General features: G+C 42.6%; 1 protein-coding gene and 1 long non-coding RNA gene across 2 annotated transcripts; one reads left to right on the plus strand and one right to left on the minus strand.

The window, feature by feature from the left end:
* The first annotated feature begins 2,287 nt into the window (after nt 1–2,287).
* LOC147609240 (uncharacterized) lies at nt 2,288–7,268 on the plus strand. Its single transcript, XR_015264258.1, has 3 exons — nt 2,288–2,779; nt 6,813–6,883; nt 6,976–7,268. It is a non-coding gene; the product is annotated as an uncharacterized LOC147609240 (long non-coding RNA).
* A 312-nt stretch (nt 7,269–7,580) lies between these two features.
* LOC147609241 (uncharacterized) lies at nt 7,581–10,337 on the minus strand. Its single transcript, XM_086787838.1, has 2 exons — nt 8,201–10,337; nt 7,581–8,057 (listed from the first exon to the last, which is right to left on the minus strand). Exons 1-2 carry the CDS (start codon nt 9,908–9,910, stop codon nt 7,962–7,964), a joined length of 1,806 nt encoding a protein of 601 aa, XP_086643964.1. The 5' UTR covers nt 9,911–10,337; the 3' UTR covers nt 7,581–7,961.
* Between the last annotated feature and the right edge of the window lie 8,618 nt (nt 10,338–18,955).

An 18,955-nucleotide genomic window follows, 5' to 3' on the forward strand; every position in this document is an offset into this window, starting at 1 on the left:
ATGGGGGGATTTGGCAAAAGATAATAGCTTTTTTTGTGGCTAAGGGGATATGCTCCCTAAAGATGCTCATCCCAACCCTAAGAAAAAAAAACATTGGATATGATCCAAGACCTTAGGAAACATAGGATCTTGCATGGGTAGTTGCGTATTGGTAACTCGTTGTAAATAAGTTTATGTTAGGATTGTTGCATGGTGGCTAGCCGACGAATTGGGTAGAGTAGGTGAGAGTATGCATGGAGATAGAGGAGAGTTGCACAAGGAGGGGATGTGTAGGCGAGTTTATGTGTAAGCTAGTTTTTTGGGTAAAGAGCCTTGTGTGAGAGCTTTGGTTTTTGGAAGAAGAGTTTTGCTGAGGGAGCTGGTATATGGTTGTGAAGATAGTTATGAAGTGAGTTAGTTTTCTGTGGGTTTGTTCTGCGTAGAAGGCGATGGGGAATGGTTGTTGAGAAGACTTCTATCTATCTAGTGTAGGGGGTTGCTAAGAGTGATTAAGGGTTTTGTGTGGGAGATTGTGTCCCAGAATCTCTTAGAGTGCACCACTATTGGAACTCGGGCTAGATTGAGGATTGCTCAAGCATCTCCTAGTTGTATTTGCTAGTTGAAGCCTACAAACTGTGGTGGCAGTAGTCTATATAGTTGTTGATGATTTTGTTGAAGTTGAGGACATATATCTGGTTTCTTTCATTGTCATCTGTGTTAGAGCTCTCTTGCTTTGTTGTGGTTTTCATTCATTTGCTCAATCTTGACTCCCAGTGTCTATTATGTGTTGTACAGTCTTCTCAGAATACACAGATAATCAAGTTGTGTAAATTAAAGAGTTTTTCTTTGTTTTTGGTTCAATTTTGTGTTGCCTGGATGGAGCTCTTTAGAAGACAAGGCAATAAGTGAAGAACTGTTTAAGGTTGGGTTTGTGTTTGGCCATTCAACCTAAGTAGGGGTCGATTTTGTGTCAGCCAAACATCAGATTGGAATCCTGTTTTGATCTATTTGGGTTGACAGGAAGCAATTCTGAGGTATAGTTGACAATTTTGGATTTGTCTGAGGACAACTGTCAGAAGGCTTGGTTATCTTACAGGGTGTCTGTGTCAGCAGTCTAACACTGGTGGTCAACTGATAGTTTATGAGGATTGGTTCTAGTTGTGTTTGAGTGTTTTGAGGTCCCTGTGGTTTTAACTAACTCAAAAGAAAGATTTTATGTGTCAGCTAGGCCACTTAGGCTAGTTAGATAGAAACAGTCCTTTGGAGGCAGTTGTGGGCTTGTAATAGTCAGCAAAAGAGCTTGGGAGGTGATATCTTATTGATATGAGTGACATATGAGGGTCTGTCAGGTTACATTTTTGGGAAGTTTTATATTGATTGTAGATTTCGAAGGCAGAAGGTTTTGTGGCAGAATTCGGAGGCAGAACTCTCTGTAGGAGGAAGGTGAAGAAAGGTAAGAGGAGGCAAAACTCTGTAGGAGGAAGGTGAAGAAAGGTAAGAGGAGGGTCGGCAGGACAGTCATGAAGGTCTAGGGAGTATGTCTATAAGTTTGCGAACGCTGGAGGATCGAGGCGGATACTAGAGGATCAATGCTGGACTGGAGTAAGCCATCCGATTTCAAAAGCAGAAGACAGACAGAAACTGACTTGTCTGTGGTAGCCCCCAGGAGAGTTTTTGGTCAGGTAGAGGTCACCTGAGGAGGGCAGTTGCTTAGTTCTGAGAGGCTTTATGACAAGGATTTGAGGCTAGTGGACGGTGGAGGACACTCTGGGACTCTAGAGAGCAGATTTTTGATAGGATACAAAGAGAGGACTTCGGAGGCAGAATTTGAGCACTTTTGCATCTAGCTAGAGATGAGTTTAGTCAGCTGGATGTCAACTATGGTCAAGAGAGGCTGTGAGGTAGTAGATCAGAGTCATTGGAAATAGGAGCTCACCTTAGAGGACAACCTGAGTCAGCTGCTGCTAGATTGATTGGGGAGGTTAGGAGGGTATTGAAGTATTCCATTGGGGTAACTGAGGACCAAGGGATAGTGGCTGGGTGTTCTAGTGCCTTCTACTATTATTTTTGCTGAGCTCTGTGGTGCTTGTGATAGACTCCTCTCACGGTGGTGTGCTTCAGACGGAGCTATAGAGGCACTATCTCCTGAAGCCATCAATGACTGTAGGTTCACACCTCTAGACCAAAGCCATGTTAACTAACAAAGTGATTAACACCTCCATTGTAGTACACTCTATGAAATCTCGAGCCATCTGAACTCCTGACATTCTTTTTTTTTTGTAATGCGATATTTTTATTTGCACCAAGGAGTGTCCTTACGGATGAGAGATGGAAGTAAGACTCGACATTCTTCTTGGTAGTGGTTGTTGCAAGGTTCCTCATCTTTTTGAGTAACACCTTGCCCTCTCTGCTCATCGCTTGCCCCATCTTAACCTTCTTCTTTGTGAGGCTGAGACTCTTCCTCTTAGTCGTCTGCATTAGATTCTTCAGCATCAGTGTCCGAGGACTCTTCTTCCATACCCTTCTTCATTGTGAGGCTGCTTGAATCGGACTCTTCCTCTTAGTCGTTTGCGTTAGATTCTTTCGCATCAGTGCCCGAGGACACTTCAATGACCTCTTCCTTTTTCTTCTTGGCTTTCTCTACCTTATATGAAGATTCTTCTTAGCCCGCTTGGCTGCTTCCACAAGTTCTTCGAATCCCTTATCAGCAAAGGCTGAAGACCTATTATCCTCCTGCAACTGCTGCTCGACTTCATCAATGGCCCAAACCAAAGCCCGAGTTACAGCATCTACTGAGGAGGTAATCCCTTGTTTGCAATACTCTATGGTTGTCTAACCTAAACCTCTTGTGGCGGCATACCCCGCCTACCCTCATGCTGTTACAAGTCAACAAGGAAACGAACATGTACATGCTTTCATGCAACAATCTGTCCACAGCAACCTGACACCTGTGCTTGGCTCCTCGTTGCCCATCATGCAGCCCCCTTTTATGAGGGCTGGCTGCATGCCCCTTCAAGCTTGTCATGTCTTCTTAACGGGCATGCATACAGATGTGCTCTTCACTAAGGCCGTCCTTGCTCTTACCTATGCTGCGCATGCTTGTCTTGGAACACCTCCACTCCTCAGCTTGGACTCTTCTCTGCTGGTGGCAATACAATTATCACCATCCTCATGTTCTGCACACCCCATGATGATTCCACCATGGCTGCACACCTCAGTGCAACCACTGTCTACGAAAAACTCTTGAACCCAAATTCCTACCAACACAAAGTGTAACATGCAACTGGCTAGATCGTGTAATGCACGAAGACCTTCTTTGTACCTTTATGAAGTGAGCATGATGCAGTCTTTTTTATACACAGGAGGTAGAGCTGGAGAGAGAGAGAGAGAGAGAGAGAGAGAGAGAAAGCAGAGACAACACCAGATTGGATCCCAATTTACCCACTGAAGGGCCCCCTTGCAAGCAGAAGTATTTGCTTGTATTACTTAGGAGAACTGTTACAATGCAGAGAACTTACCGAGACTTGACTAACGGAGACTGCCAAACGCAAGGACGTTGTAGACTGGACGTCGCTTAAATCATCAAGCGGTATGAAGCCAACTTTGAAGCCACTTCGGATAGCCTTATGCACACCTAGATCTGTTGAAGGACATGCACTACTGAAGGCTGACGGCTCAAGCAAACTTTGGGGCTGCCTTTGTCTGAAGCACTAGGTGCTTGGCTGAGATTTATTGCATGCAAAGACCAAGGGGTCTTCAAGCATACATATCTGCACTGTGTTCTATGAGAGGACTGATTTTTATGAGATAGTTTATGCAATGGGCTGAGGGGCTGCTTTCACGAGAATCCAAGGTGCTGGTCAGTGGAGACAAATGGCTGTTGGCCTGTTTACAAAAGCCCACAACCTGCCGTTCACAAGCATTAAATGTTGTGCTTGGTCATTTGTGAGAGCCTGGCTACTGTGGCATCTTTTGAAGCTAGCTGACTGTATTCCTAATTTGCCGACATGGTTTCTAGACCCATACAAGCTGCCGACTAGTTCTTGGGGCTCTTACATGGGCTGGCCAATGAGCCCAAAAGCCCATGCCATGCCTTGTGGGCTGGCCAATACGTACCAAGGCAACTGCATGCTGTAAAATGCTTTGTATATGCATCTAAAGGACTGAATTTTACCATGCCTAACCTCAGATGACCTAAATGCTCGTTCTCCTAGTGGGTTAAGGGACTGACCTTGACATCTAAGGCTGGGAGACTGACCTACGTAGCTCGTGCTTGACATGTCTGGGATTGGGGCTCACAATGGGTCACGGCATACGACAAATCTTCCTAAAAAGGTACTAATTATATGTATAAGTATAGCACTGTTGATGAGCCAGTGTGTCACGCTACGCCTCAGTGCATTGTACTTTAGGTTCAACAAAGATCCATAAATGATCTGATTTCTTGAACATCCCAATCCAATATAGCTTGTACCTTGTTAGGTCCAAATGAATACCAGACTCTTGATAACATATCCCAAATAATAAACCCCTAAGAGGCCAAATGCGCTCTTCTTTTTGTTAATGTAGAGCTTATTGCCTCGCAAAAGTTGCAAGACCTTCTCCACGTTCTGCATGTGCTGCCCTGCTGAGGCAGAAAAGACGAGTATATCATCTAAGAAGATGAATACACACTTCCCAATCAGCTCAAAAAATACACGAGACATCATTTTATTGAACGTTGCTGGTGCATTGGTGAGGCCAAATGGCATTACCACGAACTTGTAGTGGCCATGCTTGATCTGAAAAGCCGTTTTTGGAATGTTGGCTGTAAAAATGCGGATCTGGTGATAGCCACTCTTGAGTTCTATTTTGGAAAAATATTTAGTACCATCAAAATGCCCCTGAATGTATTCAATGCAAGGCATTGGGAACTTATTCTTGATTGTAAGCTTGTTGAGTGCCTTGTAATCCACACATAAGCGCATAATCTTATCTTTGTTTTGCACGAATAAGATGGATGCAACAAACAACAAGGATGATGGACGAATGAATCCAGCCTGGAGTAACTGAGATAATCGTTGTTCCAGTTCGCCCTCCGATGCCTTGGAAAGGTGATAGGGAAACTTACTGGCAGGTTCTGTCTTGGGATTCCTTGGATGCTCCATCATTTCTTGATTTTTGCCAGAGTCAAAGCCCGCGGTCATAAGATTGAGGTTCGAAATTGCAAACGGAAGCCTGATGTTTGTATCTAACCCGTTGAGAAACTGTTATAACTTCTCATCTTCTATCTTCCCCAACTTTTGTGCCATGGTGACGACCTTATTGAAACAAGTCAACACCGGTGACCCATTCTGGGAGAGTTTGTAAAACTCCTCCTCCAAATTGGTCATGTACTAGGGTGGAAGGAATCTTGCTTTGAGGTCCGACACAAAAGTCTCCCATACGTAATGGGCTGTGTCTGTGGTTAGGTTTGTGTGCAGACCTGACCAATGCTGCCACCAAGTAACTACTTCTCTCGTGAGGTGTGGAGCCGCCAGATGGACTTTGCCTTGGGGATCTGAAACTTTAGCTAACTGAAAATATGCAACAAATTGATGAATAAACTATGTAACTGCAGAATGATCACACTTACCATCATACTTACTGAAGTTTCATTGAGGCCGTATGATGGTGGTTGATGGAGTGGATGAGGTGCTAGGACCAGGTGTCATTTTGGGAAGTGTTGCCTTAAGATTGCTGATGCTAGAGTTGCATGGTTTCTCGATCTAGCTTATGTTAGTATTCTGCCGCCGCACGTTCTGCTTGGCATCGGTATTTAGCCTCCCTGCATTTGGTTTCCTCTATTTGTTGTAGCTCATCAAGTTTCTGTTTTCTTTGTTGCTCCATGAGAAGAAGCATATGCTGAAATTTTTGGGGACCCTACTCCATAATCTGCTCTTTAGGTTGCTCTTTTGGCTACTCTTTAGGCTGTTCTTTTTTTTCTTTTGCTTCTTGTTGCTGTAGCTTGAGTAACCTATTTTGTTCCATTAGCTCTTGAAGGAGTATAGTTGCGCTTTGTGGAAGCGTTTCTTCTTTTCTTATGTCTTCAGAGACGCTTTCTTCTACAGTGGTGTCTTCGTGGACACTTTCTTCTGCAATGATGCCTTCTTGGTAACTTCTTTCTTCTTCTTCTGACATGGTGAATGGCTGAGTGGTTTTCCCTGATCTCAGTTTTACCATTCACGGTTTTGCTCAATTAGGTAGTCAAGCTGGGTCACAACCAGAAGCTCTGATACCAATGATGCCTTCTTGGTAACTTCTTTCTTCTTCTCCTGACATGGTGAATGGCTGAGTGGTTTTCCCTAACCTCAGTTTTACCATTCACGGTTTTGCTCACTTAGGTAGTCAAGTTGGGTCACAACTAGAAGCTCTGATACCGATGTAACATGCAACTAGCTACAGTGTGTAACATGTAGCAAGACCTTCTTTATACCTTTATGAAAGGAGCATGAAACAATCTTTTATACATAGGAGGTAGAGCTAGAGAGAGAGAGAGAGAGAGAGAGAAAGAGAGAACGCTAGACTGGAGAGCCCGGCTGCTGTGGGGCATCTTCTGAAGCTGGGCGACTGCATCCCCAACTGGCTGACAAGATTTCTAGACCCATACAGCCTGCCGACTGGCTCTTGGGGCTCTCCCATGCGCTAGCTGATGGCCTAGCCAATAAGCCCATGCCATGCCATGCCCTATGGGCTGGCCGATAGGTTGGAAGATGTACACAGGCAACTACATGCTGTAACATGCTTTGTATATGCATCTAAAGGGCTGACTTTTACCATGCCTAACCTCAAATGACCTAAATGCTTGTTTGTAGGTGGGTTAAGGGATTGACCTATGTAGCTCGGGCCTGACATGTCCTATGGGCTGGCCGGAAGATGTACACAGGCAACTACATGCTGTAACATGCTTTGTATATGCATCTGAAGGGCTGACTTTTACCATGCCTAACCTCAAATGACCTAAATGCCTGTTTGCAGGTGGGTTAAGGGATTGACCTACGTAGCTCGGGCCTGACATGTCTCGAACTGGGGCTCACAATGGGGTCATGGCGTACGACAATTAAAAAGGTACTAATTATCTGTATAATTATAGCACTGTTGATGAGCCAATGTCACACTGCACCTCAAGGCATGGTGTATGTGGCACAAAGGTATGTACCTCCACCAATCCGAATCTCTTGATGCTCAAATCGACTGGTTTTTCTGGTTCTCACCAAAACCTTCTTGGTTCTTTCTGGTTTTTGGTCCTCCATCGACTCTTCGACTTGATCATGCTTCTGCAAGCGATATCGACACGCATCCATGCCCGCAGTTGCGCGTAAAGATTCTGGTGCTGCGAATGTCTTAGTTTCTTGTGCATATCTCTCATCTTGCACATTTTACATGCACCCTTTGATCCGGGCAAACATTATATCGCACACTTGCACGCTATAACATACACACACACATGCATCTCCCTCACAAAACCACTGTTCGGTTTTAGATGGGTGGAGTTTTGAAAGTATGTTCACACCACATATGCACATGCATACGATACAAGTAATCACAAGACAGTCTTTTGTAACCAACACATCTGCCTTCTATATTAAGAGACATTCTTTGTACAAACATGAACACAAACAATACAGTCTGTGTTTTTAGGCGTATTCTTTGGTCCTTGATTTTCTTGCTCTGTGTTTCTGTTCTACACAGCTACGGAGTTCTACTGCTCTCTCGTTCAATCCAACCCCATACTAGTATCACCATAGAAAAGATGAATGTGAAGAAAAGTGCAAACATTTCAAGAAATGTAAAGAAGAAATGCTAGTTAAATAACTTTGTGGTGGAGAGGGTGGAGGTTTAAGGCGTTTTAACGGTCCCATTTTTGTAGAGCTAATCATATTACATAGAAGGGTCTATCATCATCTTAAGAGTGCGTAAAGAATGGGGCTTGTCTGCAGAGGTTGCAGCTCTTGGAACATTCTTCACCAGTTGATATGTTGGTAAGGTGGCTTTCTTCTCTTAGACTTTTTGGTGCTTTCGTAGGTGGCACGCTTTGCCATTACTCTCCATATGGCAGCCTGGTTAATCACTAAACTCAGTTAATTATCTATTTTGGCTATAATCAACAGAAGCTCACTTGATTGGAATAAATATAAGTGTATAGAAAGGATGACTCTACTTAATAAGCAATAATATAATTGAAGGGCAAAGTTAGGCTCACCAAAAACTTTGAGCTTCTCCTCAGTTTCCTTAGCACCCAGCCTCCAGCCTTTCTTCTCGTCTTAGATTTCTTGCCTTTAAGACCCAGGGTGAAACCCCCAATAGTAGACCTCGCAGAGAAGACCATCATATCTTCTTTCAGCGCATCAGTAGCTACAAGACTACAAGAGCCGTTGCTGGCAAAGACATCAATTGTTGCAGTAGAAGAGGGCTGTATTGGATTCCCCAATTTCCCATCATTATTCTCCGTTTCTATGCTTTTATCTTCAAGAAGAAGAGACTGCCCACTCACACTACAGGACCTCTCAAGCTCCATGCTATGAAAATAAGTGGCCAACGTGGGTGCCCACATTTCTGCTTCTTCATGATTCCTCTTCCTTTGAGAGCCCAAGCTCCTCCATTTCTGACATGATTTCATAAAACCTCTCAACCTGCCAGCTGCTTTTCTCCTCAGAGGGTGTTCTGTCTTTCGCTCCATCGACGGGGCTAGATTAGGCAAATCATATCCAAGAAGAGAGGATGCTTCACATGATGATGATGATGTAATGATTGCGTTGGATGGCAGGCAACAGGTTGCATCATCCATAATAAATGATGCAGACCTGCTAGATTGCACTTCCGGCAATCCCGGGCTGGTGCAGAGAGCATCCAGAGTAGATGAGGTGGAAGATGATGAAGACAGGCCTGCATCTGGACCAAGCAGAGTGCTTGTAGGAGACCATGCATCCTCATCTCCCACCAATCTGTTCAACCTTGATTTTGTGCCATGCTCATGGTATGACCGCCGACGCCCACTCTGCACGAAGCTATGCCAGAGGCTTCTAGACAAGGTTGGTTTTGATGTTGTGTCATCCAAAGAGGAAGGTGAAGAGCTTGCTGTGTGCTTAGAATGGCTTCTACTGTAAGAGCTGGTGCAGTTTGATAAGGAAAATGAAGAATATAGGAGCTTAGGGGGTAGTTGGAGTGAAGGGGTAGGCTTTGACTGGGCTGACTCTGTGTATGGTTTGGGCTTTCCAGGGGCTTCTTCCCATTTGAAAGGTATGGCACCTGCAGGTTTGAGAGGAGAGATGGGTGCAGAGTAGACATCAGGTGCAGAAATTTGCAAGAATTTCACTTTAGAGAGGCTGCCCAATACGATACCCCTCTGATTGCTTTTGCCATCTTCAACAAAAGGCTCTGTGAACAAATTTTCATTTTCAGAAAGGGGCGGTTCCTCATCTTTTAAAGGGGGACCTAGTTGCAATACAAGCTCTTCACTGGTGAAGCTCATGCTGCCTGTTTGAATAACCTTCACCACAGGTAGCTGGTCTGATTTGTAGTGAGGAGGAGCAGCCATTGAAGTGGTGTCCCTTTTGCTGATAGAGTGAATTGAAGGGTACCCAGTGGTGCTGCTAGCATTGCTGAGGCGGTGAGGAGATGATAGACCAGACCTTGTTGATGAAGAAAAGAAGGAAAACCCTTGTGGGTGGAATCTCGATTTGCACCCTTTTTTCTCGGATTTCCGTAGCTGCCCACCACCACTTTGGTTATGTCTTTGCTGGTCTTCCTCGTTTGAGCTAGAGAGTGAGCTCAAGCTCTTTAAGTGAAGCTCCTCCCATATCCTCGCATCAGAGGAGCAGAAAGAAGAGGCCTTTGAAGAAGAAACAGAAGGAGAAGAGCCCTCCTGGAGGACGTGCTTTTGCTGCTCTTTAGCTAGTTCTACCAAGCTCATTTTGCTGCGCTTTATGCAGGCGATAGAGTGTTGTGTGAGTGAGGGTGTAACGATCAGAATCTCTGGCACAAACCAGGAGATTGTCGTTACCGTGTGTGTTTGCACTGAAATGGACTCACTTGATATGAGAGAGATAGAGAGATCGAAGAGATGAAGATGGTTGGTTTCATGGGTCCTTGTATGTAGAACGTGGAATGCCTTGTATTGTAACGTTTGGAAGAAGAGAACCTACCCGCATCCCACATGGTAGAGACCGTGATATGCTGTGTTGTGCAGAGCATACGGAAGCAACACTGCGCAGGCACACGCATGGAGTACAGCAGCAGGAAAAAGCAGAAAAAGCAACTGTGAGAGAAGCTCCCATATAAGACAAGTCAAATGACGATGAAGACAATGAGAATCATGCTCTTTCTGAAGAGTTAGAATACAAATGCTGAGAAAAGTGCTTATCCGCAAAGAGAGAGAAGAGATATGTCTAGAGAGAGAAGAGATATGTCTAGAAAGAGAAGAAAATAACGTGACATCTTCAGGCAAATATTACGTAATATACGTACCCTCTTCTTTACCTATAAACGGCATCAGTCAAACTTTGCCGTTGGACGCCCGCCGGCCAATGCACGTGTCAATCTCCCATTGCTTTTAGCTCCAAGCTAAACGACAACCCCCGCTTAGGGCCCGCTATACTTGGAGGCGACGCCGCTAAAACAGCGGCATTTTTGGCTGTTCCCTCCCCCTGTTGCCACCGAATTTGACGGCGTTAAATACAGACCGGCATGAATAAAGGATAATTTAACTCGAATTGAAAGCTTTTATCGGTGGCCCAATTCTCTTGTTAAAAAAAATAAAGCAGGAAAGCTGGACAATTTATTGGCCCCGCGGCCCCGACCATCTGACAGCATGCGGCTTATGAAGTGAATCTGCCGGCCGCGGCCGGCCAATGAAGACCGACCCCAACCTTAATTAGACCTTCGCTAGCCTTCGAATTCACAATTTTTTTTTTTGAAGACCGACCCCAACCTTAATTAGACCTTCGCTAGCCTTCAAATTCGCATATATATATATATATATATATATATATATATATATATATATGCATATCTATATATATATATAAATTCTATTAAAAAATCGGATTGATGCTGCAGCCCAATTTTCGGCTTGGAGGGATTGACCTTGGTGGGCGTTAAAAACGGGTTACCAGCCACGTGGCAGGACACTGATAATTTTCCCCAATTTCCAATGCCTCTAGGCAGTGCTATCCGTAACCAACGCATCAATACTCGAGCCAAAACTACTTGTAAGTTGCTATGTCATCTTTTCCAGATTAAGCAATCCGTACTTTGCGATTTTAAGTGATTTTATCCGCCCCAAACCTCAAGATCCCACTAACATGTTTCTATGGCCTCACCTTTAAGTTTCAACCTTGCCTTCTAAGTTCTACCAACTTCCAAAATGTCAATTTTGAGATTTGGAGGCCAAGGAGGTGATGGTCGTACAGTAAATTCATTATGTGTATGCTTCACTAGGTTCTGTTAAATTCGTTACATTGGTTTTGCAAGGCGTTTTGGCAAGCTCAAAACTTGAAAGTAGTGGAGTGGTTAAAGCAGACGAAGTCCCAGCCAGTGGTGCGGGTTCGATCCGTGCTCTCTATGGTGTTGCGCATCCTTGTAACTATAGTTGGGTGTGTGCGTAGTGCACATAAACCGCATTTCAAGGTGGGTGACCAAACCGTCAACCCTTGACAAGGTTGACTGGCTTAGGTGGCCGCGAGACGATGATGGTGCCACTACCCTACTAGTGGTCCCTACACGAGAACAACCCCTTATACATTGGGTGGAAGCATGTTAACGTGCTACGTTTTTTTAGGTTTTGGCAGTGCTAACATAAAAAATGGGCATGTGGTAATTTTTTTGCAAATAAAATTAGAAATTTTCAAAGATTATATATAAAGATTCTCTTCTTCAAGAGCTTTCCAATGATGTATAGCATGGTAGGAAATTTTGCATTGTGGGTCATCTTTGGATTATAAAAAGTCATGCTAGCTAGCACATGTCCCAGACCCAAAAAGTGTAGCTCGTTCTCACATGCTTCCACCCTTTCAATTGTTTAGAATTCCCTTGCAATGCCTCACATCCCTCTGCTACTTATAAAATAGAGCTAGCCACCTCTTTAGCCTTCTTCACTTCGAACTTGCATACGACATTATTCCTTAATGCCTCACAAACAAGAAAACATAGCACTAGCATATTAACGTGTGTTCTTTATGCCACTAAGACACTCCATTCAACCAATTTCTTGTATGAAACTTTCACTAGTGTTGACATTGACATTAGGTACTAGAGTGATGCAAACTCAACATGGTTTTTAACAATTAAATTTTCCCCTACATTTGGGGCTTTGCACTTTTGTTTTTGGATTGTAAGAGAGGGTGCTCAGTTACAATGCCAATTTTTTAACCACTGTGGGTGAAAAGGTGGAGGATCTAGCCATTCCAAGTAATGCTTGGGTGTAGATGGATCTACATAGAAGTTATTTTAGAATGTAGATACTCAAATGTAGACTTGGAATATGTTACATGCAAGTTACTGTGAAGTACTACATGTTCTCATTATCCTCTATTATTAGTCTAGCACTTTACTACATGAGTGTAAGTGGTTTAGCCCAAGGTTAAACTCCTAAAGTGGAACATAATTGATCCTTCAAGAAAAACATAAAATTCAAAAAGAAAGCGTGCATGAAGTAAGAGAGAGAAACTCACAAGACAATAATACTTCATACCAAAAAGCAAAGAGCCAAAAATACTAATACAAATTTATCCCTTTATAGGGGGGATGCATAAATAGCTCTTGGAGCTCAAAATTACCATGGACTTTTTAGCCTTCTCTCGCTAAAAAATGCAAGACCTAAATAATAGCTTGAATATGAAGTGTATATATAAAAAATCAGACATCTTGACCCAAAAGATTAGCTCCACCTGACACCTTGATCGGATTCTAAACTCTCGTGATATCATGTTTGTTGATGAGAACTGGTGAGGTTGGGATAAGCTTAAAAGAATCCTTCACACATCTGAGCATCATTATCAAATTAGGATGATAACAAGCATAATGTTGATTCTAAATATTTCATCAGTTCTATCATCATCATATAAGTGAAATGGTCGACAAATAAATCTACTTTAGGACTGTGGTAAGTGTCTAATTGGTTCATACAAGCATTATTACTATCAAATTTCTCACTATTTATAACATCTCGTACCAGAATGACATCAAGAAAAAGAACAAGAACAAGAACAAAGGTAAATGTTTTGAGTTTTTCTTTTAGTGTTAAAAGATAATCTTATGTACCTCCTTTCTGGTCTCTAAGATACACACCACACATCAAACTACTATAGCTGTTTTAAGTTTTTATTTTTATTTTTAGTTTTCTTAAGTCTCTTTAAAACAAGTTTTTATCACTTGGGAGAAAATAATGTTTTAATATATTTAAAAAAATAAAATCTAAGCTAAAGGTCATTTACTATGGTCATTTTAAGTTTGTACTTGATAAGGTCTTTTATGTGTAGTGTCTCATGATGCTTCTAGACTTTTTGTAGCTATAATCTATGGTCTCTTCCTAGTCTTGCTTGACAAGTGTGGTTAAGATCAAAAGTGCAAACTTTTCTTTTTCAGGCTAGTGTGATGTTTTCAATGCCAAGTTCAACACTACTACCTAGTTTATATATTTTTTGAACGATTTAAATTAAACTTGGCGAGATATGGCAACGGTCATAGCAACACGCGTTCGCCTGCTGCGCAGAGAATCAAACAGTGCGCTTATTAGGGTTTGTTGCTCGCCTTCCTCTTTGCCTGTTGCCCAGAGGCTCCGTCTTTTGGCTGGCAGTCGCCTTCTCCTATTTCGACAGTGTCCCCCCCCTCAGGTGCATGGGCACTGAGTGGAGGGGAACCCCCACTCTTCTTAGGGTGCAGGACTCCGGATCTGGGATTGCGCAAGGTAAGAATACTCGAGTGTTTCAACAGTTCATGCAGTGGCGTCCTACCATGGATGGGAATAGAGAAGCGACGTTGAAGTATGAGCAGGTGTTAGAAGAATTCCTGGATACCAAAAAATAATTTGAAGACTCCAGAGCCCGTGTGGAAGAGCTAAATCTGTTGCTGCTCTGCAGAAACAAGTCGAAGAAGATGCACATACCATCAAGCAATCTCCAGCAAAGGATGCGGCCCCGTGAGGTAATCCCTCTTCCATTAAACTTGTGGTCTGTCTTGCACTAGATCTGGTTCAATCTATGGAAACGGATTACACAGCCCGGTGCTTAGTAGGCTTACTGTTCGGGCTACGATCGCCAGTTGATTTCCTCAAGGGTTGGGTCAAAGACAACTGGTTCTCCGTGGTTATTGAGGTAGACATCATCCAAGCCCTCCCAAATGGGTATTACCTCTTTCTATTCAAAGACCCAAACATGGCTCTAAAGGTCCTAGGATCAGGGAAATGGATGTACATGAACATGCCTTTCTGTTTCTTTAGTTGGTCCAAAAACTTTAACCGTGAGGGTCCAAAGCCTTCAGCGTGTCCTGTGTGGGTAGAATTTCCCAACCTACCTTTTACTTGTATCCTTGGCTCAAAAAATTGTATCCCCCATAGGGAAAGTTCTAGGCAAGAGGCCTAAGAACGATTACAACCCGGCTTGGCATCCTTAGGTCCTTGTGGAAGTGGATCTAGATAAGCACCTAATAGATGAGATTGAAATCAATTGCGGTGATTATAACATTCATCAAAACATTTTGTATAAACACCTACCCAACGCTTACTTCCACTGTGGAAAGCAAGGGCATATTATCAAAGAGTGTCATTAGGAATTTTTTGGACCCAAAGAGGGCTTCTTGGATTAACTTTTGATTAGGAATAGACCAATAGGGAAGAGGGCTGGGTGCACATTTTTGACTTCTTTGACCTTAGGGGGCCTAGGTTTTGGTTTGCTAATGGGGCCTAATTACTACTCTTGTTGGTATTTATGCTGGTAGTGCTCAGGCTATCATAAACAGAACTTGGGCACCTTGAGAAGTGTTCCTGATCCTATCATCCTAATGAGAGATTTCAATATGCTGGAATCCAAAAATGACAGGCTAAGAGGTTTGGGTCAAGTCATAAAAGGGGCAGAGCTCCAAGCTTGGTAGCTCACCACTGATCACTTTGGGCTATGTGACGTAGGGAATATTGGTGAATACACATGGCAGAATTATGCCCAGGGGGACTTGACCAAAAAAGCTAGATTGGACAGAGGCTATATTAGCAAGACCTTGGGTAACTCCTACATCAAATGTGAATGTAGAACTGATGTCTCTACTTGCCTCTGAGATCACTACCCCTTTATATTAGTGTTGGATAACCATGACAAAAAAGGTCTCTAATCACTGGTTCCACATGGATCCAGCCTTATTTAAAATGCCTAGTCAAAAGAATCTAGACCGAATTCTTCAGCTATGGTCTCACCCCTACAAGGGCATGGAGTTTGGCCATCAAATCTACCCAAGCCCCATTGATATACATCAGGAAAGAGGTAACTAGAATCAAGAAAAACAAAAGAGACTTTCTTTATCTGAAACTAAAAGAGTTGGAAGTGATAGCCAACAAGGAAGACCCTGCAATTCAAGAAGTTGTTCTTAGTACTAGGGCTGAAATTAGGAGAGAGGAGGAGTTATCCCAGAAGCAGGCCCTCCTATTCTTTACAAATTGGTGGGTTGGGAAAGCTGACCTACCCACTACTGAGATGTTCAAAATGCTGAAAGTCAAACAATGTAAGGATGCAATCCCTACCTTTCATGATCCTAACAATCCGGGTAACTACTCTGCGGAAGGGAATATGAAGGGAAAAGGTTTTTGGAATCTCATTACAGGTGCTGAGCCAGAGCCTGAACTACCCCGACAACCTACACAGTAGCTCATAATAAGCAATGGTCAGAAAGAGCATTCAAAGTGTTGTATTATCTGTGTATATGTATTTCGGATGCTATGCTCACACATACATGATGCTGAGAATCCCAAGGAATGCTTATTTCCAGGAGTATGCAGCACTATATAATTAAATTCCTGCACAGCAAAAGCATCCACCTAGCAAGTCTTCCTTCCAGCTTTGGCTTCTTCACCAAGAATATCAGCACCTGATGGTCAATATGAAAGACTACTTTGTTTCCCAATAGATAATGCCTAAACTTTTCCAATGCAAAAATCATCCCTAAAGCTTCTCGTTCTGTAACGGTGTAGTTCTTCTCTGCTAGCTTCAACATCCTATTGGCATAATAGACTGGTCGGAACCATCCTTGGATCTTCTCCTGCATCAAAACTGCTCCAAGAGCCATATCCGATGTATCTACAAATACGTGAAAAGGTAACTCCCAATTTGGTGGTTGGAGAATAGGAGATACTACCAACATCTTCTTCATGATCTAGAATGCTTTTTCCTGAGCCTCACCCCATACAAACTCCACATCTTTCTTTGTCAAATGACTCAATGAAGCACTAACATCCGCCAAATACCTCAAATATCGATTATGCCATTTAATCTGACCCATAAAACTTGAAACTGCCTTCAAGTTGTCAGGTGCTGCTGCTTTCTGAATTGCACTAATCTTATCAGCATCAATCGACATACCTTCTTCCGAGATGATATGCCCCAACAATTTCCCTCTTTGAACTGCAATAGCACACGTGTGGATTTAGGGCCATTCTAAACATTTTGCATCTTTCAAAACACTTCCTGAGATACTCCAAATGCTTAACTTTCTTTCCAAACATTGAAAAGTCATCCATAAAGATCCACATAAACTTTGTCATCACATATGGCTCAAAAGTTTTGAAAGCTGCTTTTGAAAATGAAGGTGGTCCATTCTTGAGACCAAAACTCATAACTGTATAAGCAAATGCTCCCCATTCAATAATAAATGCAGTCTTTGCTATATCCTCTTTAGCCATCCGATCTGATTATATCACCTTGAAAACCCGTCAAGAAAACTATACATCTCATGTCCTGCTACATCATCCAGAATTGAATCAATAAATGGCAATGGGAATGGATCTGCAATGGTTGCTGCATTAAATTTTCTATAGTCCACACACACGAATTTTTCTTGACTTCTTAGGCACTACTACAATTGGTGACAACTACTCCGCCTGATCCACTGGCCTTATGAAACCAACTTGCAGAAGCTTATCCAACTCCTCCTTGACTTGTTTGGCATAATTCGGATTCATCCGATACCTCTGCTGAATCATTGGAACTGCATCCTCTTTCAGATTGATCTGATGCTTATACACTTCAGGATCCATACCCTTCAAATCAGAATAATCCCAAGCAAACACATCAATGAATTCCTGTAACAATTCCTTTAAATCCTCCTTGAATTTCTCATCCAAATGGACACTGACTTTGACTACTTTAGGATTTTCCTCTGATCCTAGATTTAGATCCTTCAGATCATCTTCTTTGACTCTTGAAACCTTGTCCATCAACTTGTCATACAAAAACTCTGCTCGACTGATTGCATCCTTTGGTGCAACATCTCCATCTAAACAATCCATACCCTCCTTTAGGTTATCTTGGACACCCTTATCTGACTTCTACTCCTGATCTTGTGCTGAACCGTTCTCCACAGGTTGACTAGACACCATCTTTGATTCCTCCTGCAAGGCATATCGATCAATAATCCGTTCCACATCTACTTCAAATACAGGAACTATAGTCGGATTAGCCGCCAAGAAACAATCCTCTTCATCATCCTTGACTTCTTTTGCCAAATTGATTGTCTAAGCCATCATCGGCTTCAATGACATCGATAACTTTTTCCTAGAACCCATCAGAATTCTTACCAAATTCTTTCCCTTTTTCAATATGACTTCATTCTTTTCCCAATCTTGCTTGAGCTTTGCTGTTTTAAAACATGGCCTTCCCAACAACATTGTATAAGCATTTCCTACATCTTTCATCTTTAAGACAACAAAATTTGCTTGAAACTGCAATCTGTGCACTTTGAGAGATTGGTGTCTAAGCATTCCAATTGGTTGAACCCTTCGCTGATCCGCCATCCTCACTTGAAATGGTGCTGGTTCCAACTTTACATTTTTCAACTTCAAAAAATCAGTTTTCGACAAAATATTCACTTCAGAACCGCCATCTAGCAAAACATCTGAAAACATTCGATCATCAAATTCTAGTTGAACAGTTGGAACAATAAAATCCACATCATCAGGACTGATCTGATAACTCCCCACACTTTGTTCCAATTCATTCAAAATTTTTGGAACTTTTGACTTCCCCCGCGATCGAATAAAATCGGTCTCTGAATATTGGAATCAACAAAAGCAATTGATCCAATGTGAAATGCATTGGGGTATTTAGCAATTCCTAAAACAATGCTTATGACTTTCCCCCATTACTCTCCACCTTCTTCAGTAACTTTGCCTTTCCCTTTGGAATCGAATCTTCTTTATGTGCGTTCAGAGTCTCTTCTGTTGCCTCATCACATGAACATCCTTCTGCTCTTCCCAATCCAAAGGTGATTTTAATTTTTCTTTAGCATGTGTAACAACCATCACTTCCGGATCCTCTAGTTGACATTGAGAACAATCACATTTAGGAGAACAATCTGCCAATACCTGATTTTTCCCATGATCTAAGGAATCTCTACTTCTATCAAATTACTTTGTGGTGCTTTATCCTTTTCTCCTTGTTGCGCAGGTGGTGTAGGTAACTGAGGTAACTACTCACTAGGTCCTTGCTGATTCCAACCCTGCGGATTCCAGCCCTGCTGATTCCAACTAGGTGGTTGTTGCCAATTTTGTTGTTGTGGCCAACTCTGTTTTGCTGACCCCAATTTCCTCACCATGATGGTCTGAAATTTTGCCATCCGCCAAATCTTGGTCGACTTCCTTGATTGAAATTTCCTCTAAATGGTGGTCTTCCAGAGTTGAATGGTGGTCTCCAGTTTCAAACAAACACTCTCTCTCTCTCTCTCTCTCTCTCTCTCTCTCATACACACACACCCAAACTCA

Source organism: Cibotium barometz, chromosome 51 (genome assembly GCF_041138505.1).
Source record: "Cibotium barometz isolate CiBa-2024 chromosome 51, ASM4113850v1, whole genome shotgun sequence".
Classification (NCBI taxonomy): Eukaryota; Viridiplantae; Streptophyta; class Polypodiopsida; order Cyatheales; family Cibotiaceae; genus Cibotium; species Cibotium barometz.

Excerpts from the sequence above, each read along its gene's own strand:
- LOC147609241 (XM_086787838.1), bottom strand. The coding sequence starts at position 9,910 with ATGAGCTTGGTAGAACTAGCTAAAGAGCAGCAAAAGCACGTCCTCCAG. Across the intron at positions 8,058-8,200 it reads GGAGAAGCTCAAAGTTTTTG|GCTGCCATATGGAGAGTAAT; the intron begins GTGAGCCTAACT and ends GTGATTAACCAG.